We start from the raw sequence: 21,916 nt of genomic DNA on the forward strand, positions 1-21,916 counted from the left end.
AATGTAACAATAACCCAGGTTTTGCATATTGCTTCCTAGGGCGGACCACCTTCTTTCCTGGTAGTCTGATTTAAAGGTTCAGTTGTCACCTTACAATTATTGATCTGTCTCCTCAGGCTGACTCATCAAAATTAAATTGTCTTTCATGTTGGTTTTTGAGATTCATGGTAAAGTTAGAGTGTTCTTACATGCATACTGTTTATATATAAATAGATTGGCCTTAGTCTATGAGATAAGGCCTCTTGTCATATCTGTGAGAGGGAGCATACAGATGGGAAATAACATGTTTTTAATGAAGATTATGGAACAGATAGACTGAATGAGTAATTTTAGTTAAGCCTAGAATACCTTGAAGGCTTTCATTTCAGTTTTTGTGTGTGAAGAGAGAGAAATTGTGTGTGCAATAAATTCTATGTAAAATAAAATCTCATTTGAAATAATTATCAAAAAGAAATCACAAAGATTGTTCATGGAGTATACTTCTCTGTCACTAATTTAGATTAATTTAATTGTGATATCCCTGCTCATCAGCCTTTGGGATTAAGCTTTTATGTCTTGCAGGTCTACTTAGGGCCTCATATATAGTAGTTGAAACATATTTAGTTGCTACCTGCAGAAGCCAGGCCAGTCTCCACAGATCCTAATCAACAAGATTAACAACTGATTTTCTGGATTCCTAGACATTTCAGTCACCAGTGTTTCAGGCACAGATTTCATAGTCAAGATCAGCAAAATAGAGACTGAGGTTTAAGTAGTTTATTACTGCTTCAAAGGTACAATTGTTCCTTCCACAGTGATGCCATAATAAATATGTCCTTCCCTGTGGTGGCTCAGCTGCCAGCTGTATAGTTTAACTATGACACAGAGAAGTTCTGAAGAACTCTAGATTATGGGTTACAGCTGAAGGCATGTGCACCTTGGGTACAGCCCATGGTCTTACATTGGTCTTACATATATATGTTTTGTAGACTACAATACTGATGACATTGCATCTGCCTCAGGAGAATGGTTAACAGATGCCTTCTCAGCAACCAGGAATGATAGAGTTGAATCTGATTGCAAACCCATTCTGTTCCTACAAGCCTAGTCTGTCACCCAGTATTTTCTAGTATAGCTGGAGGGATACTGAGATGTATTCCTTCATTAAAGTGGCTCTTTTACTATATACGTACTCCATGTGACACATTCATGATTTTCACTTAAATACCTTTTTATTAACATAAGTATTGCATATCCTACTCTGCTTTGTTCACTCTCTGTAAAGTACATTCATTGACTCCATACCCTGCAGATCTATTTTAGTCAGAAAGTATTTCTTTTCTGATGAATAGTGTTTTATCTCCAGCCAAATATAGAAATTATTGTTTTATCTCAAATTGTATACACTTTTATAGATGCATATGAATATATATATGCCAGTATTTTCTGGTTGTTTTGAATATATCCTTCCAATTTATTTGTGGGTTTTTGCTTTTATGGATTGGTAGAACTTATTTTTCTACTAAAGTCGTGAAAATTTAATGAATTTAAACCTATTTTCAGGTTAAATTAGCATTCTTTTGTTTCCAGAGAGTGATTTCTTTTCGTTCATGTGTGAGTTTTTCTAGTAATAGTAATATATGTTTGGAAGGGAATTATTTTGCTCCTGTTTTTTTCTGCCAGAACTTTGACTAGATTATGCAATTATTTTCTCACCATTAGAATATATATCATTATGAAAGTAGTGTCAGTCTAATAGGATTGTTGATGGTAGATAATTGAGGTTCAGTGGTCTCATATTTCCCTAGGTCTTGTTTTCACTCTTCATTTAGGTATCTGGTTATCCGTGGTGTTGTCTGGATAATCAATCCTCATAGCAGCAGGAATGTTGGGGAAGGTGGAGAGAGCTCTTGGGTAGGCAATTAGGATCACGGTACTCTACTTCCAAAATCAATTTTTAATGGAACTGTAAACCACTTATGTTTCTTAATGTCTTTCTGTCCTTATTTTGTAATGGTCCCTGAGCCTTAGAAACAGGATGCTAAACTTTTGGCTGAGTATAGCACTGACATTTACTCTGCATTTGACCTTTTGTGTGTCTCTATGCCAGCCATTACAACTGCACAAAGAAAATGTTCTAGGGAGGTTTTAGAGGTGTACTAATTTATGTATAGAAAGATATAAATTTAAAGGGTAGATTGTTGACACTGAGTTCATTTCACCAAATAACAATAATAAGTTGACTCCTAGTGATGGTGAACTTTGAAATTTGGTTCTTGAACTCACCTCAGCATTAGGCATTCTAGCATATATTTCTGCTTGTGGGAAAGACCTTGAAAAAATAACTTTAAATAGCTTTTGCATAACCTATTACATTTTGACTGCTATGTTACATAGTAAGTCTTACATCCAAGGTCATTATTGAAATTCATAGATTTCACAGTTGAACAAAATTTTGGTAGTTTTTGGCCCCTGAGCAGCTCACATAACACCTTTCAGTACTAGGTAAACCAGTCACAAGAAAATCTGTCCTCCATGGTAAATACTACATTTCCTGAAAAATGTGCTTAATGTCTTTAGAAATAGAATTTCACATTAAAATTCTGGTGATGAACTGTCTTTGCTTGCATACTATAATTGTGATTAACTCTATGAGCAGAAGAAAAGGTTTATTTGGACATATGGTTCAAGAGGGTTAGAGACCATGAAGGCTAGAGCATCAGCTGAGAGCCTACGTTTTGAACTAAAATTAGGAATTAAAAAGCAAATATGTAATGTTGCATAGCTTTAAAGTCTCAAAGCTTACTCTATACTCGCTCACACGCTTCCTCCAGCAAGGTGTTACCCCCAAAACTTACGGTGAAAATAACAGGAGACTATTTTTCAAACAGTTGAACTTGTGGGATAATTCTTATTCAAACCAGTATAGCAACAAGGAACAATGTCAAACATCCCTATGTTTTAATGATCTTCAGTGTATCTCTCTCGCCTCTCTCTCTCTTTCTACATTCCAGCTTTTATTTCCCTCCTGGTCCACCCTTCGGCTAATTCACACCCCATATGCCCCCCACCCCATCTACATGAGGAGGTCACCACCCCACCCATCCCACCCACCCCATCAGACCTCTAAACTAAATGGGAGCCTCTAGTCTTTTGAGGGTATGTATTTTTTCTATGACTGAACCCAGACCAGGTTGTCCCCTGCTGTATATGTGTTGGGGGTCTCATATCATGTCTTGTGGGTGATTCAACATCTGAGATATCTCAGGGGTCCAGGATAAGTGACACTGCTCATCCCTCTACAGGGTTGACCTCCTACTTAGCTTCCTCCAGCTATTCCCTAATTCAACTAGAGGGATCAGCAGCTTCTGTTCATTGGTTGGGTGCACATATCTGCATTTGACTTTTTCAGCTGCTTGTTGTGTCCTTTAGAGGACAGTCATGAACCTCTTTTAGAGGTTCATTTTTGTGAGTGCCCCATAGCCTCAGTAAGGGTGACAGGACTTGGGGCCACTCCTTGAGCTGGAACTCACTTTGGGCCTGTAACTGGACCTTCTTTTCCATTTCCATCCCTGCATTTCTTTCAAACATGGAGATTTTGGGGTCAGTGTTTTGACAGTGTGATAGCAATCCATCTCTCACGTGGTGCCCAGTCTTTCTGCTGAAAGTGGGCTCTACAAGATACCTCTCTGTACTGTAGTATATTTCATTTGGACGTCCTCTTTGAGTCCTGAGAGTCCCCTACCTCCCAGCTCTCTGGTACATTTTGGATGTTATGTCCAACTTTTACCTCCTGAGTTTGCCTGTTTCCATTCAATATGGTGGCCCTCAAGGCTTCAGTCCTTTCCCCCCACCTAATACCAGATTATGTTCCTCTCTCTCAACACCCATATTTTTCCCTCCTTTGTCCCACACTCCCTCCCGCTTTGTGGTTGCTTTCTTCTGCCTCCCTAGGGGGACTGAGGCATCCTCACTTGTGCCCTTCAACTTGTTGACTTTTTCCAGTTCTGTGGACTGTATCTTGGATATTCTGTACTTTTTTATGGGTAATAACCACTTATTCGTGAGTACACTTGAAACAATTCCACTAAAATCAGGGACAGGACAAGGAAGCCACTCTCCCCATATCTATTCAATACAATACTCCAAGTGCAAGCTAGAACAATAAGACAACAAAAGGAGATTAAGGGGATACACATTAGAAATATAAATAAAGGTATCACTATTTGCAGATGATATGATAGTACACATAAGTGACCCCAAAAATTCTACCAAAGAACTTCTCCCACTGATAACTTCAGCAATGTGGCCAGAAATAAAATTAACTGTAACAGATCAGTAACCTTCTTCTACTCAAAGGATAAAAGGGCTGAGAGAGAAGTTAGGAAAACAACACTATTGACAATAGGCACAAATAATAAAAAGCACCTTGGTGTGACTCTATCCAAGCAAGTAAAAATCTGTATGACAATGAATTCAAGTCTCTGAAAAAGGAAATTTAAGAAGATCTCAGAAATTGGAGAGATCTGCCATACTCATAGGATGTATATGTTCTATCGCCTGCAAGTAGCAGAACCAGGCAACTGTGGTCATGTGGCTCTGGCATTATAATGAAAAAATAGGAAGGGCTACAGGGACAACTGATGCTTGTTAGCTGGACCTAAGAAATTAGTGATTAAGAGAAGACCAGAATCACTAAGGTGAAATCTTTTAGGAAGTATTTTCTGAGAGTACAAAGAATCTATGTTCCAGAGATTGCAAAAGTCTTACCTTGTGCTGCAGCAGTACTAGGTAATATAAAGGGTCACGCATGTGGTACTATTTTTGAAGGGATGAAGGGGTCATGAAGAGTGGCAGAAGCTTCATAGTTTGAGAGGCCATATAAGGTCATTAGTGAAGGCAATTAAACTCGGTTGTGGTTGATGGCCCAGGAGTAAAGGGGTCATGAAGAGGATTTGAAGCTTGGCATCAAATCCATGAAAAGAGCCTATGAGAGCTATTGGTGAAGCCTAGTTGCAGTAGAAGAGCCCAACATATTTCATAGTACCATGAAATGATCACCAGGGACAGCAGTGGCAGCTGGATGGATCAACCTGAGCTTAGAGTGCTACAGAGGGCAAGAGCTGGAGAAATGATGCAAGTCCTTTGCAGAAGTCCAGAAGATCATGTGTGGATCACATTGAATCAACATTGAAATTGCCCTGGAGACCCCAAGATTTTTCAGATGCTGGAAACATAGGATATCAGCTGAGGAATGCTTCTACAGGGAGTGGAATCAGTCCAGAAAAAGAAGTCAACAAAGATGAAAAAGGACTTGGAGATTTGAAGACCAGTTTGACATCGGACTTGAAAATGTAGAATTTGGAATTTTTCCCACTGGTTTCCTGTCTTGATGTGGGGATTATTTTTTTTTTATTAACTTGAGTATTTCTTATATACATTTCAAGTGTTATTCCCTTTCCCGGTTTCCGGGCAAACACCCCCCTCCCCTTCCTTATGGGTGTTCCCCTCCCAACCCTCCCCCAATTGCCGCCCTCCCCCCATAGTCTAGTTCACTGGGGTTCAGACTTAGCAGGACCCAGGGCTTCCCCTTCCACTGGTGCTCTTACTAGGATATTCACTGCTACCTATGGGGTCAGAGTCCAGGGTCAGTCCATGTATAGTCTTTAGGTAGTGGCTTAGTCCCTGGAAGCTCTGGTTGCTTGACATTGTTGTACTTTTGGGGTCTCGAGCCCCTTCAAGCTCTTCCAGTTCTTTCTCTGATTACTTCAACGGGGGACTTATTCTCAGTTCAGTGGTTTGCTGCTGGCATTCGCCTCTGTATTTGCTGTATTCTGGCTGTGTCTCTCAGGAGCGATCTACATCCGGCTCCTGTAGGTCTGCACTTCTTTGCTTCATCCATCTTGTCTAATTGGGTGGCTGTGTATGTATGGGCCACATGTGGGGCAGGCTCTGAATGGGTGTTCCTTCAGTCTCTGTTTTAATCTTTGCCTCTCCCTTCCCTGCCAAGGGTATTCTTTTTCCTCATTTAAAGAAGGAGTGAAGCATTCACATTTTGATCATCCTTCTTGAGTTTCGTTTGTTCTAGGGATCTAGAGTAATTCAAGCATTTGGGCTAAAAGCCACTTATCAATGAGTGCATACCATGTATGTCTTTCTGTGATTGGGTTAGCTCACTCAGGATGATATTTTCCAGTTCCAACCATTTGCCTACGAATTTCATAAACTCGTTGTTTTTGATAGCTGAGTAATATTCCATTGTGGAGATGTACCACATTTTCTGTATCCATTCCTCTGTTGAAGGGCATCTGGGTTCTTTCCATTTTCTGGCTATTATAAATAAGGCTGCGATGAACATAGTGGAGCACGTGTCTCTTTTATATGTTGAGGCATCTTTTGGGTATATGCCCAAGAGAGGTATAGCTGGATCCTCAGGCAGTTCAATGTCCAATTTTCTGAGGAACCTCCAGACTGATTTCCAGAATGGTTTTACCAGTCTGCAATCCCACCAACAATGGAGGAGTGTTCCTCTTTCTCCACATCCTCGCCAGCATCTGCTGTCAACTGAGTCTTTGATCTTAGCCATTCTCACTGGTGTGAGGTGAAATCTCAGGGTTGTTTTGATTTGCATTTCCCTTATGACTAAAGATGTTGAACATTTCTTTAGGTGTTTCTCAGCCATTCGGCATTCCTCAGCTGTGAATTCTTTGTTTAGCTCTGAACCCCATTTTTTAATAGGGTTATTTGTTTCCCTGCGGTCTAACTTCTTGAGTTCTTTGTATATTTTGGATATAAGGCCTCTATCTGTTGTAGGATTGGTAAAGATCTTTTCCCAATCTGTTGGTTGCCGTTTTGTCCTAACCACCATGTCCTTTGCCTTACAGAAGCTTTGCAGTTTTATGAGATCCCATTTGTCGATTCTTGATCTTAGAGCATAAGCCATTGGTGTTTTGTTCAGGAAATTTTTTCCAGTGCCCATGTGTTCCAGATGCTTCCCTAGTTTTTCTTCTATTAGTTTGAGTGTGTCTGGTTTGATGTGGAGGTCTTTGATCCACTATGACTTAAGCTTTGTACAGGGTGATAAGGATGGTTCGATCTGCATTCTTCTACATGTTGCCCTCCAGTTGAACCAGCACCATTTGCTGAAAATGCTATCTTTTTTCCATTGGATGGTTTTGGCTCCTTTGTCAAAAATCAAGTGACCATAGGTGTGTGGGTTCATTTCTGGGTCTTTAATTCTATTCCATTGGTCTATCTGTCTGTCTCTGTACCAATACCATGCAGTTTTTATCACTATTGCTCTGTAATACTGCTTGAGTTCAGGGATAGTGATTCCCCCTGAAGTCCTTTTATTGTTGAGGATAGCTTTAGCTATCCTGGGTTTTTTGTTATTCTAGATGAATTTGCAAATTGTTCTGTCTAACTCTTTGAAGAATTGGATTGGTATTTTGATGGGGATTGCATTGAATCTGTAGATTGCTTTTGGTAAAATGGCCATTTTTACTATATTAATCCTGCCAATCCATGAGCATGGGAGATCTTTCCATCTTCTGAGGTCTTCTTCAATTTCTTTCCTCAGTGTCTTGAAGTTCTTATTGTACAGATCTTTTATTGCTTGGTTAAAGTCACACCGAGGTACTTTATATTATTTGGGTCTATTATGAAGGGTGTCGTTTCCCTAATTTCTTTCTCGGCTTGTTTCTCTTTTGTATAGAGGAAGGCAACTGATTTATTTGAGTTAATTTTATACCCAGCCACTTTGCTGAAGTTGTTTATCAGCTTTAGTAGTTCTCTGGTGGAACTTTTGGGATCACTTAAATATACTATCATGTCATCTGCAAATAGTCATATTTTGACCTCTTCTTTTCCGATCTGTATCCCCTTGATCTCCTTTTGTTGTCTGATTGTTCTCGCTAGAACTTCAAGAACTATATTGAATAAGTAGGGAGAGAGTGGGCAGCCTTGTCTAGTCCCTGATTTTAGTGGGATTGCTTCAAGTTTCTCTCCATTTAGTTTAATGTTAGCAAATGGTTTGCTGTATATGGCTTTTACTATGTTTAGGTATGGGCCTTGAATTCCTATTCTTTCCAGGACTTTTATCATGAAGGGGTGTTGAATTTTGTCAAATGCTTTCTCAGCATCTAATGAAAGGATCATGTGGTTCTGTTCTTTCAGTTTGTTTATATGATGGATCACGTTGATGGTTTTCCGTATATTAAATCATCCCTGCATGCCTGGGATGAAGCCTACTTAATCATGGTGGATGATTGTTTTGATGTGCTCTTGAATTCGGTTTGCCAGAATTTTATTGAGTATTTTTGCGTCGATATTCATAACGGAAATTGGTCTGAAGTTCTCTTTCTTTGTTGTGTCTTTGTGTGGTTTAGGTATAAGAGTAATTGTGGCTTCGTAGAAGGAATTCGGTAGTGCTCCATCTGTTTCAATTTTGTGGAATAGTTTCGATAATATTGGTATGAGGTCTTCTATGAAGGTTTGATAGAATTCTGCACTAAACCCGTCTGGACCTGGGCTCTTTTTGGTTGGGAGACCTTTAATGACTGCTTCTATTTCCTTAGGAGTTATGGGGTTATTTAACTGGTTTATCTGTTCCTGATTTAACTTGGATACCTGGTATGTCTAGGAAATTGTCCATTTCCTGAAGATTTTCAAGTTTTGTTGTATATAGGTTTTTATAGTAAGATCTGATGATTTTTTGAATTTCCTCTGAATCTGTAGTTATGTCTCCCTTTTCATTTCTGATTTTGTTAATTTGGACGCACTCTCTGTGTCCTCTCGTTAGTCTGGCTAAGGGTTTATCTATCTTGTTGATTTTCTCAAAGAACCAACTTTTGGTTCTGTTGATTCTTTCTATGGTCCTTTTTGTTTCTACTTGGTTGATTTCAGCTGTGAGTTTGATTATTTCCTGCCTTCTACTCCTCCTGGGTGTATTTGCTTCCTTTTGTTCTAGAGCTTTTAGGTGTGCTGTCAAGCTGCTGACATATGCTCTTTCCTGTTTCTTTCTGCAGGCACTCAGCGCTATGAGTTTTCCTCTTAGCACAGCTTTCATTGTGTCCCATAAGTTTGGGTATGTTGTATCTTCATTTTCATTAAATTCTAAAAAGTTTTTAATTTCTTTCTTTATTTCTTCCTTGACCAGGTTATCATTGAGTAGAGCATTGTTCAATTTCCACGTATATGTGGGCATTCTTCCCTTATTGTTATTGAAGACCAGTTTTAGGCCATGGTGGTCCGATAGCACGCATGGGATTATTTCAATCTTTCTGTTCCTGTTGAGGCCCGTTTTTTGACCAATTATATGGTCAATTTTGGAGAAAGTACCATGAGGAGCTGAGAAGAAGGTATATCCTTTTGCTTTAGGATAGAATGTTCTATAAATATCCGTTAAGTCCATTTGGCTCATGACTTCTCTTAGTCTGTCGACATCACTGTTTAATTTCTGTTTCCATGATCTGTCCATTGATGAGAGTGGGGTGTTGAAATCTCCCACTATTATTGTGTGAGGTCCAATGTGTGTTTTGAGCTTTAGTAAGGTTTCTTTTACGTATGTAGGTGCCCTTTTATTTGGGGCATAGCTATTTAGGATTGAGAGTTCATCTTGGTGGATTTTTCCTTTGATGAATATGAAGTGTCCTTCCTTATATTTTTTGATGACTTTTAGTTGGAAATTGATTTTATTTGATATTAGAATGGCTACTCCAGCTTGCTTCTTCTGACCATTTGCTTGGAAAGTTGTTTTCCAGCCTTTCACTCTGAGGTAGTGCCTGTCTTTGTCTCTGAGGTGTGTTTCCTGTAGGCAGCAGAATGCAGGGTCCTCGTTGCGTATCCAGTTTGTTAATCTATGTCTTTTTATTGGGGAGTTGAGGCCATTGATATTGAGAGATATTAAGGAATAGTGATTATTCCTTCCCGTTATATTCATATTTGGATGTGAGGTTATGTTTGTGTGCTTTCATTCTCTTTGTTTTGTTGCCAAGACGATTAGTTTCTTGCTTCTTCTAGGGTATAGCTTGCCTCCTTATGTTGGGCTTTACCATTTATTATCCTTTGTAGTGCTGGATTTGTAGAAAGATATTGTGTAAATTTGGTTTTATCATGGAATATCTTGGTTTCTCCATCAATGTTAATTGAGAGTTTTGCTGGATACAGTAACCTGGGCTGGCATTTGTGTTCTCTTAGGGTCTGTATGACATCAGTCCAGGATCTTCTGGCCTTCATAGTTTCTGGCGAGAAGTCTGGTGTGATTCTTATAGGTCTGCCTTTATATGTTACTTGACCTTTTTCCCTTACTGCTTTTAATATTCTTTCTTTATTTTGTGCGTTTGGTGTTTTGACAATTATGTGACGGGAGGTGTTTCTTTTCTGGTCCAATCTATTTGGAGTTCTGTAGGCTTCTTGTATGTCTATGGGTATCTCTTTTTTTTAGGTTAGGGAAGTTTTCTTCTATGATTTTGTTGAAGATATTTACTGGTCCTTTGAGCTGGGAGTCTTCACTCTCTTCTATACCTATTATCCTTAGGTTTGATCTTCTCATTGAGTCCTGGATTTCCTGTATGTTTTGGACCAGTAGCTTTTTCCGCTTTACATTATCTTTGACAGTTGAGTCAATGATTTCTATGGAATCTTCTGCTCCTGAGATTCTCTCTTCCATCTCTTGTATTCTGTTGGTGAAGCTTGTATCTACAGCTCCTTGTCTCTTCTTTTGGTTTTCTATATCCAGGGTTGTTTCCATGTGTTCTTTCTTGATTGCTTCTATTTCCATTTTTAATTCCTTCAACTGTTTGATTGTGTTTTCCTGGAATTCTTTCAGGGATTTTTGTGTCTCCTCTCTATGGGCTTCTACTTGTTTATTTATGTTTTCCTGGAATTCTTTCTGGGATTTTTGAGATTCTTTCAGGCGTTTTTGCGATTCCTCTCTGTAGGCTTCTACTTGTTCTCTAAGGGAGTTCTTCACGTCTTTCTTGAAGTCCTCCAGCATCATGATCAAAAATGATTTTGAAACTAGATCTTGCTTTTCTGGTGTGTTTGGATATTCCATTCTGGTTTCCCAGGCTTGTCTGCCTCTCTGAAGGTTCAGCTCTCCCTCCCACGGGATTTGGGTGCAGAGAACTGTTTATCCGGTCTGGTTCCTTCAGATTCTGGTGGTGTCACAGGCAGGGGTCCTGCCGATCCTGGGCCCTCCCCCACGGGAGCCCAGAGGCCTTATACAGTTTCCTCTTGGGCCAGGGATGTAGGCAGGGGAGAGCAGTTTTGGTGGTCTCTTCCGCTCTGCAGCCTCAGGAGTGCCCACCTGACCAGGCGGTTGGGTCTCTCTCTCATGGGGTCTGGGGGCAGAGAGCTGCTGCGGGCTGGGATCCGCGGGTGTGGGACTTCCGGTAAACACAGAATGTGCCCGGTCCTAGAGGAATTCTGCTTCCCTGTGTCCCAAGCTCACCAGGCAGCTTTCTTGCAGCAGAAAAGTTGGTCTTACCTGTCGTCCCGGGGCTCAAGTTCGCTCGTGGGGTGCTGCCCACGGGCTCTCTGCAGCGGCAGCAACCAGGAAGACCTGTGCCGCCCCTCGTGGGGATTACTTTTAAGTTGAATGGATCTCAGAAGAGACTTTGAACTTTGGATTTTTAACATTTTTGAGACTGCTATTGAATATGGAGATTTTGGAAGTTGGAATAAATGTACTTTTATTATGCTATGGCTTTATATGACCCATAGACTCATGTGTTTGAAAAAGTCTACGATGACCAGGAAGTAGAATATGATGATTTATATATGATTGGACTAGGAATTGATACTATTAGGAGATGTGACATGCTTCTACCTTTAATTCATGATGTTCCCATAGATATTTTAAGAATCCTTCCAGAACTTAAAAGATACATATGTTTTAGATGGGATATATCATAATTTTATTGAGAAATATATATTGGTATTCCTGCTGGAAGAGAACTCATAATAAACTACAATGGTTAGATTGTTCAGATTTTAAGTGACTGTCAGATGATTGAATTTGGTGAAAGTATTCAGTTCAGAACTTATGGGAAGGCTCAATATTTTTAAATGTTTAAGTTAAACCACTTTTTCAGATTCTGCATATACTCAGAATTAATGATGCTAATTATTTATATTAATTAATATAATAAAATGCTGTGAAGTAGCTTTTATCATAGTAATTTACTACAAAGTTCCCATGCTGACTCACATTACAGAGTAAAACAGAGATCTATTTGTACACAAGAGGAGGAAGCTTATTATGTAGTTAAGTATTAGAAATTTCCTACATTTTCTTTTCCCTTTTATATTTTTTAATTGGTTATTTCATTTATTTACATTTCACATGTTATCCCCTTCACAATTTCCCTTTCACAAGCTTCCTATCCTCCCCTTTCTCCACTGCCTCTGTGAGGATGCTTCCCTACCTGCCCATCAACTCCCTTCTCAGTGCCCTAACATTCCTCTATGCTGGCTAATCGAGACATCACAGGACCAAGGGGCTCCTCTTCCATTGATGCTAGTTAAGGTAATCCTCTGCTACATATCTAGGTTGAACCATGGATGCCCCCCCATGTGCAATTTTGGGTTGGTGGCTTAGTCCTTGGGAGCTTTGGGGGGGTCTATTTGGTTGATATTCTTGTCTACTTATGGAGTTACAAACCTGTTCAGCTCCTTCAGTCCTTGCCCTAACATATCCATTGGGCTCTCTGCTCTCAGTCTGATGTTTGGTGAATGAATCCACTTCTGTACTGGTCAGGCTTTGGCAGAGTCTCTCAGGAGGTAGTCATACCAGGCTCCTGTCACCAAGAACTTTTTGGCATCAGCAATAGTGTCTGGTTCCATGGTATGGATCCCTAGGTGGAGCAGTGATGACCTTTCCTTCAGACTCTAATTCACTCTTTGCCCCTACATTTCCTCTTGGCAGGAGGAATTCTGGATTAACATGTTTGAGGAGGGTGGGTGTCCTCATCCCTCAACCAGGGGCTGTGCCCATCCACTTGTGTAATAATCAGGCTTTTACTGCTGTGAACAGACAATACATTATCATCAAGGCTAGAACATTGCAACATCTAGGCCGATGTGGTGCAGGAGGATCTGAGAGTTCTAGAACTTCATCTGAAGGCTCCTAGTGAAGGACTGATTTCCAGATAGCCAAGGTGAGGGTCTTAAAGCCCACAACCACAGTGACATGCCTATTCCAACAAGGCCATACCTCCACATAGTGCCACTCCATGGGCCAAGTGTATTCAAATCCTGACATTCCACGCCCTTGCTCACATAGACTTATTCAAACATATGAGTCTATGCGGCCCATACCTAAACATAGCATAATGCAAAATACATTTATTACAACGTCAGAACTCTCCATAGTCTATAGCAATCTCAAAAATTTAACAGTCCAAATCATAGTCTCTTCTGGGATTTATCCAATCACTTAACTGTAACTCCCAAAGCAAGACCAGGAACCAGTTGGGCAAACACCAAACTCTTCATCTCCATATCTTATGTCAAAGCAGTCTTCCGATCTCCTACGCCTTTTACAGCAGTGTTGACTGCAACAAACTGATTTCTCCTGTGCTCTTTCCACTCCCTCTTAAAAACATTCCTTAGCAAGTATCCCATGGCTCTGGCTTCTTTAATATCTTGGGAATTTCAAGTCAACTTCAATGTTTTAGCTTCTTATTTCAATGTCTGGGACCAACAAATAATCATCTGGCCTTCTCCAAAATGTTGGCGTCAAAACCCCATTTCTGTCATCTGTAGCTCAAGTTGATCCATTCCACTGCCACTGCTGACCTTGGTGGTCATTTTGTGGTACTGGCATCTCCGTTATGCTGGGGTCTTCCACTGCAACTAAGCTTCACCAATAGCCTCTCATAGGCTCTCTTCATGTTGTCAAGCCTCAACTCTTTTGCAAGACCCCCCTAGTCCTGAGGCATAAACTGCCCTGAGGCTGTACCTTCACAGATGGCCTTACAGGGCCTCTCACAGTGTCAAGTCTCAGCTGCTTTTCATGATCCATTCATGCCTCCAAAATCAGTAACACCCTTATACATTAGCAAGTACAGTTTTAGTACGAGGTAAAACTTTGGCTATCTCTGGAATACAGCTTCTTTTTGCTTTTAGAAAACACTTCCCAAAAGATTTCACCTCAGTGATGCTGGTCTCTTCTTAATCACCACTCATTTCTTAGCTCCAGCATCAATTGACCTTGTGGTCCCTTCTAGTCTGTACTCTAAAGCCAGAGCAACATGGACAAAGCTGCCAAATCCTGCTATTGCTGGAGCTGGGACATGGCTCCCTTGTTCTATTACTTTATCACCAGCTCTCAGTTTTGCATCCCATTCACTGCTTAAGCTTGGCTGTCCTAGAACTTGCTGTGTAGACTGACTTTGAACTACATGCCTGTCTCCAAAGTGTGGGGATTAAAGGTATGGCCCAAAAAGTACGGATATTAATTTTTCATCCTCAAGAATTTGCTGGGTTATAGACTGGCCTTGAACTCAGAGATCTGCTTGTCTTTACCTCCTGGGATTAAATACTTGTACTACTGTTCCTGGTCATATATTTAGCTAGATGGGATCTTGCCCCAGGGTTGTTACTCCCTTAATTCAATTTAATATCCTTGAAAATAAGATTCAACTCCATTTCACTTCCTTGTATTCCTTTGATACTCAAATCATATATTTTGTATTTTTCCTTTCTCAGCTTTTTCCTTTTCTTTAAAATTCTCTTCATAAGAGTATACTTTAGTAACCACACAACAGAATTTACACTAAGATGTTTTGAGAATACCTTTTTCTAAGCAATTAATCTAAATATCTTTATCTTAGCCCCAGATAGACTCTTCAGTAAATGGCAAAAAACAGCCACGCTTTTCCTCAAGAAAAACAAAACCTGTCTCTAGGCCATATATTGAAATTGTCCACTGAAACCTTTTGGGCCATTGCCTCACAATTTAAATCACTCTCAGTTACAAAGTCTACTATGTTACCCATAAAGCCCCATTTAAAGCAATCTACTGCTTTCCAAATCCAAAGTCCCCAAATCCACATTCTTCCAAACAAAAGCATAGTCAGGCCTCTCAGAGTACTATCCTAGATTCTGGTACCAACCTCTGTCTAAAGGTTTTACAGCTCGGAAGAGACACCATAACCAAGTCAAGTCTTCTACAGGACAACATTTAATTGGTGTTAGCATGCAGGTTCAGAGGTTCAGTTCATTAACATCAAGGCAGGAACGTGGCAGCATCCAGGCAGGCATGTTGCAAGAGTATATGATTGTTCTGTATCTTCATCTGAAGGCTGCTAGTGAACAGACTTCCAGGCATCTAGGATCCTGAAGCCAACATCTACAGTGACATACTTAATCTAACAAGGACACAACTCCACATAGTGCCACTCCCTCAGCCTCGCATATTCAAAGCATTACAACAGGATATGTTTTATACATATTTTCTTTCTCCCTTTGTTGGGTATTCCACCTAGTCTCCTCCCTGTTGGAGGCTGGGAACCTCTTGGGGCCCTGGCATCAGGGACTTTTTAGTGGTTGTCCCCCATTTCCCCTTTCCCCACTGCTACATATTGCATTTCAAATTTCTAACCCTCTGTACTTCTCCCAGATAGCCTCCTGTATCTGAATTGTGCACCCTTTTTCTTTCCCCTCCTCTCTCCCTCCCAGAACCATCTCTCCCTCTACTTCCTGAGATTATCTTCTTCTCCCTTCTGAGTAGGACTGTAGTATCTGCACTTTAGTGTGTTCTTCCTTCATCTTGGGTTGGATATGGCCTGTGGATTGTACACTTTCAATTTCCTATAAATCAAAGTGTCTTGTGGTAAACCAATGTCAATGGCATCTTAGTTTGTTGACACTGAAATAAGCCAGTCTCTGAGGATGAAGAGTCAACTAAATTCTCATCATGTATGCAGCAATTGTGCCTACTGATGCTGGTATCAAAATCTGTGCACTGAATCCAGCACAGACATTCTTGCATGGGTATAAATGGAGAAATTTTAGAATGGGAGGTTTAAAAGAATAATGTTCAGCCTATGCTATTGGATCATTATTGAGATAATAAGGAAGAGAATTCTCCCCTGCACTATGTTGCTGAGGACTGGGTAAAAATGGGGATAGGATACTTCTGGTGAGGGGATCCAGAAACTTGTGTCTTCTATACTAACGAGTGTTGAACTAGGTCAGGCACTATAGGTATTGTGAGAATTTGAGAGACAAGTACCTCAGAAGTAAGCCAGGCGCTGCAGTGTTTGCTCTACTAAGTTTGTTTCTTACTCTTCTTGAAGGTACATAGCCTAAAAGTACCAGCAATGTTGCCATAGCATAATAGGGTCTCAGTCTAAGTATGGTCCAATTAGGGAAAATGACTGTTGTGAAGTAAATTGATATGAGAATTATACAATTTGTATATACATAATTATTAAAATATTGTTTAAATATTTCACTGCTTATATAACATTATTACTAATTCTGACTAAATGTAAATGAATATTGATATCAATTCATTGTGATACCATCACAAACACTTCCACAGAGCATCAGCTTTATTACATGGTCACATTTCCTTTCCCCTATGAACAGTCAGGGAATAGATCATTGGTCATCTGTCAGAGACAAGTTGGGAATGGTACTGAAGCTGCCACTCCTTGCTTCTTTCCATACCCCCCCCCTTCAAGGCACATATGTGAGGCCTGGTTTCTGAACCTGCCTGCCAACCAGGAAGCATGAACTGCCCCAGAGTCAAATCTGCCTGCCTCACTAAAACCTTACAGGATCTGTGCCGCAGAAAATATCCACATCTGTTTTAAAATAAATAATTGTCATGGATTACTCTTTCTGGAACATTCTTTACACTATTAGTTCCCTCTCATTCTTAACAACCATCCTACCAATTGTACAAAATGATTTGTCTCAACAGACTGTTTAAACACATAGTACTTGTACTGTCTCACAGTAACTATCCTTTGGGGAAGAGGCCTAATTTTCTTTAACCTCTAATTTCTATTTAAAAGAATTTTATTACCTTCTCTGAGGTTTGTGTCCCTCATATGTGATACCAGCTGTGGGGTTGCTGCAAATATCCTGGCTAGCAGAGAAACCAACAAATTGTAGCAAGAAGGAAAATCCAGTAAGAATGAAGTAATTAGCTGATGGTATTTGAAGTGTCTAAAGTCTTGTCAACAGGGCAGTATATTTTAAACATATTTAAGCACAGTATAACATTCGAGAATAAAATCTTCTATCTCAATTTCATGTGCATAATGAACCTAAGACATGACAACATTGAAACTCCTTTGCAAAGTACATGTGACTTCTCCCCTAAGGGTGGATTCAATTGACTGAGAAAGGAAACTAAAGATTACGGTCTATGAAGGGAGAGTCTAGGAAACCTGGGTGAGGCCTTATAGATAGAAAAGGTCATCAGGTTACTAAGCACATAGATTCTTAGTACTATGAATGAAAACCAAGTATACATTTCCTCTGCTCAGGAGACACATGTATGTGATTAACACTCCTAGTTTCTCCAGTGCTTATCTGAGAGCACTAGCACCCTCTGTAACTAGAAGATGATTGTTATTTTTGCAGTCATGAGAAGCTGTCCGGGTATTTTTCTCTATTTGTATTGCCACACAAACCCAGGCCTTTGCATATTATTCCCCAGGGAGGAACCACCCCTGCTAGTGTTAGATACAAAGGTTGGTTGTCATCTTACTGTGAGTGAAAGTTCTCACCAGGCTTCCTCATCAAAATGAAGTGGCCTGTTAGGCTGTTGGTGCTGTTCTTCTGGATTCCTGGTGAGGACAGAGGGAAGTGAGAGAGGAGAATGGGGAGGGAGCACAAGTCCCAGGTCATACTGCTCACATTATGTGTTGTGTTATGTATGAGTAGGCAGTTATTATCCTCCAGGATAGGGCCTGTTAGGTGTGTATCTGTGAGCAGGAGGTCCCGGATGGGAGAGAACCTGTGCTATGATGAACATCATGACATGGATGATATGGGGCAGTTTAAGTTATGTATAGAGGTACCTGAGGCTTCCTCTTCACTTGTTTTGTTAGGACTGGAATTTTAATATCTTAAAAAAATTGTATGTAAAAATAAACATGTCAGTTGAAATAAATAACAAAAAATCACAAGATTGTTCATGAAGTTTGTGTGTTACTCTGTACTTTTTTCTCATTATTTCAGCTTCCAGAGGTGATGTTGTGATGACACAAACTCCAGTCTCCCTGTCTGTCAGCCTTGGAGGTCAAGTCTCTATCTCTTGCCGGTCTAGTCAGAGCCTGGTACACAATAATGGAAACACCTATTTATCATGGTACCTTCAGAAGCCCGGCCAATCTCCACAGCTCCTCATCTATAAGGTTTCCAATCGATTTTCTGGTATCTCAGATAGGTTCAGTGGTAGTGGCTCAGGGACAGATTTAACCCTCAAGATCAGCAGAGTAGAGCCTGATGATTTGGGAGTTTATTACTGCGGCCAAGGTACACAGTATCCTCCCACAGTGATGCAGACCCTAACAAAAATGTCCTTGCTTGGGGCATCGCAGCTGTCAAATAAGTTGCTCATCTGTTTGAGAGAGAGGTATTGAGGAACTGAAGATTATGGGTGCAGCTGAGGACATGTAATGTTGGCTATAGCTCACTGGTCAATGATTTTTGGCTTTTGGGACTTTTATTATAAGAAAGATTCCTGTATTTGACATTATGAACCTGTTATTTCTAGAGGATCATTATTCACCATTGAATTAGAAAATAATGTGTTTCTGTGGTATTCTTCTGTACATTCTTACCTTTGTTTACCCTTCAATATCCTTTCCTTTCCTATTCCCTGCCATGTCCTTGTGGAAACTTATCAGTCACTAGTATTCTCACTGTCTACTTTTACAATACACATACATATACATACATTCTACAGTTAGGGTCTGAAAATCTAAAACAAGCAAATCAGGAGAAGAGTCCACACAAAGGAGGATATTTACTTGAATTAGGCAGCAAAACCTGACCTGTCAGGGGCAGGAGCATAGACTCAGGAGCTGCATGTGTTCCCAAACATTCATCTTAGCAATTATTTCAACAGTAAAATAGAAAGACCCACAAGAATCTGTGCCTAGATTTTGATAAAGTTTTTCATCATTCAGAATCATTTATTCTTTTGTGATTAGGAAGAGTCATTCATTATGTTTTGGCACACAAAAAAGAATAAGGAACAAATAGTTCAGCAATTTTAGAAATTTCCCAGCTTCCTTATATCCAGATAACTTGAATGTAATTTTACCTTATGATCAAATGGTCTGAAAACAAAATGGCAGTACTTAATGCCTCACTTGATCCCTACACCACTACCTCTTCCTCTCTTTAAGGCCTATTCTCAATTACTCTATCACCATAACTTTCTAACTTCTAACCATTACAGACTTCAGATAAGTCATTCAGATTTCAATGTTTAAAGTTAGGATCCACTTATAAAAGTAAACAAATGACATTGATCTTTTTCACCCGGTATTAATTTTTTGATAGTTCCAGATATTTTCTTTCAAATTTCCTCATTTCAGTTCTTTTTGTAGCTGAGTCAAATTCCACTTGGATGTATTTCACTTTTTCCTTCTTTCATTTTTTTTTGCATTTTTATTGGATATTATAAGTAATTACATTTCAAACATTATCACCTTTCCTGGATACCCTCTCACTCATCACTTCTCCCCATTTCTATGAGTATGCTCCCTTTCCCAATCACCCAGTCCCAATTCATCACCCTGGCATTTCTCTACACTGGGGAAACAAGCCTTCACATGAACAAGGGCTTCCCCTCATTTTGATCCCAGACAATTTCATCCTCTGCTACATATGTTGCTGGAGCCATGGGATGCCCCATATATACTCTTTGGTTGGTGGTTTAGTCCCTGGTAGCTCTGGAGTGTCTGGTTGGTTGATATTTTTGTTCTCCCTGTGGTATTACAAACCCGCTCAGCTACCTCATTCCTTTTTCCACTTCCTCCATTGGGAACCCTGTTCTTATTCCAAAGCTCAAAATGCCCAAGTACAAGTAACCGGCATCATGATGCTCAAGAAGAAGAAAGACCAAAGTGTGCTTCATTGCTTCTTAGAAGAGGGAACAAAATACTCACAGGAGGAACTATGGAGACAAAGTGTGGAGCACTGTGGACTTTTTCTGTGTGTAGGGATAACAGAGATGCCTGCTCTGACCTGTGATGCTCCCATCACTCTGTCCCACTAATAGAGCTCTTGCTTGAGTCACAGGTAGTTTACCACCTTATATTCTGTATTCTTTCAATTTCTCCTTCTGATTATGCTTTGTGTTTAAGGAATCTTTTATTTTCTTTATGGTTAAGAATACATATATTCGAGAACAGTGTTTATAAACCATTGGGAACCACAGGTTTCCCAATGCTAAGAACTGAATCCAGGTCTTCTGTAAGATCAGCCAGTGTTCCTTTCTGCAGAGCCCTCTCTCTAACCATTGTTATCATTTCACTTATGATTTCAAATGTTCTTTCCCCGCTTTCTTTTTAATGTAAAGCCCCTTGATAATTTATAGTGTAACATATGAGAAAACTCTAAATATGTAACATTCCCTCGAAGTCCCCTTAATCTCCTCCTGCCCCAGTTTCTCCATCTATGAAATTTTGACTAGTTAATGCTGTTCCTGACTTATAGAGACTATGCAGGTATCAGTGCTGTATCACATGTGTGTCTGTAGGTGGCAGAAAAGAGAGACACTATGTCTGCCCAGTATTTGGACATGTGAACATCAGAACAATTAGTTTTAAATTTTCATTGCCTGAAGAAATAGGGAGGGAGAGAGGGAGAGAGGGGGAGAGGGAGAGAGAGAGCAAACCTAAGAAGACAAGACTGCTGATAGACAGTCCCAGACTGTCATTCAGGATGAAGAACTAGAAACTGGAAGAACCCAAATAAGTTCAAGGTCCCTGGACAAGTGTCACAGACAGTCATTGCAAGGTTCTACTCAGACAGGCAGGGCAAGTAGCGACCTCAAAATGACCACCAGACTGGAGTCATGGGTCCTAGACAGGGAGCTAGCCTGAACTGACCACCACTCCATGACAAGCCAGTTCTAGACTATAGTCCATGACTGAAACAAATGCTGCCTGGAACCATAATGCATGATCAGGGTACAGCACTCCTGAGACCAATTTTGAGATGTTTTCCTGAAACTCAGAAACCACAAGACCTTCTAAGAAGAACAAGTGGCATGTTGATAAATGGGAGAGAAGAAGAAATAGAAGAATGTGATCAGGAAGAAGAGAGGCAGTACCAGAGATTAGAGGGTTATGAGAAACAGCATGATGTGAGTGGCTGCTAATTACACCTGGGACCATGGTGAAGTACTGGCCTGAGGTGCCACGAGAGGGCCATTACTGGGTCCACAGCCCTGTAGAAGCAGGTATCTGTTACCACCAAATGCCAGGCAAATATCCATGGTCTGAACTCCTACCCTGGGAACATGTTGATATCTGATGGCTGGGCGGAACTGGGTCAAACCCTCCTTTGTGCATGGTGGGAGAACAGAGCCTGAAGGAATGAGAGCAGGTGAGTTGATGCTGCCCTTAGCCACATGCAGTACTAAGAAGAGCCTGGGACCACACATTGTAGCAGATTTGGTTGTGCTGGCCCAGAGGATACAAACATCCTCGTAGAACTTGCGCTTGCACTTGTCACCATGCATGGGACATCTTCTTTATCTCTCTACTCCTATGGCAGGCAGGAAGGAGTATGGCCCTGGAGTCATAAGAGCATGAGATCTGAGCCTGACCCTCACCAGCTGCATCACTAAGGCCAGAGGGCCCTGCTTCATGCCTGGACAGCACAGTACATCTGACCTTGGTGGCAGGAGACAGACAAGCTGAATGTGAGGACCTTATTGTGGAAGAGCTGGTCC

General features: G+C 40.4%; 1 non-coding gene and 1 gene segment (V, D, J or C); both read left to right on the top strand.

The window, feature by feature from the left end:
* The first annotated feature begins 17,668 nt into the window (after positions 1-17,668).
* LOC120102524 (Ig kappa chain V-II region 26-10-like) lies at positions 17,669-18,587 on the top strand. The segment is given in 2 exon segments: positions 17,669-17,792; positions 18,184-18,587. Coding segments are annotated over 2 exon segments (450 nt in total).
* A 2,074-nt stretch (positions 18,588-20,661) lies between these two features.
* LOC120102722 (small nucleolar RNA SNORA17) lies at positions 20,662-20,789 on the top strand. The gene has a single exon (XR_005504324.1). It is a non-coding gene; the product is annotated as a small nucleolar RNA SNORA17 (small nucleolar RNA).
* The last annotated feature ends 1,127 nt before the right edge of the window (positions 20,790-21,916 follow it).

The sequence above is a fragment of the Rattus norvegicus genome, chromosome 4 (assembly GCF_036323735.1).
Source record: "Rattus norvegicus strain BN/NHsdMcwi chromosome 4, GRCr8, whole genome shotgun sequence".
NCBI classification, from domain to species: domain Eukaryota; kingdom Metazoa; phylum Chordata; class Mammalia; order Rodentia; family Muridae; genus Rattus; species Rattus norvegicus.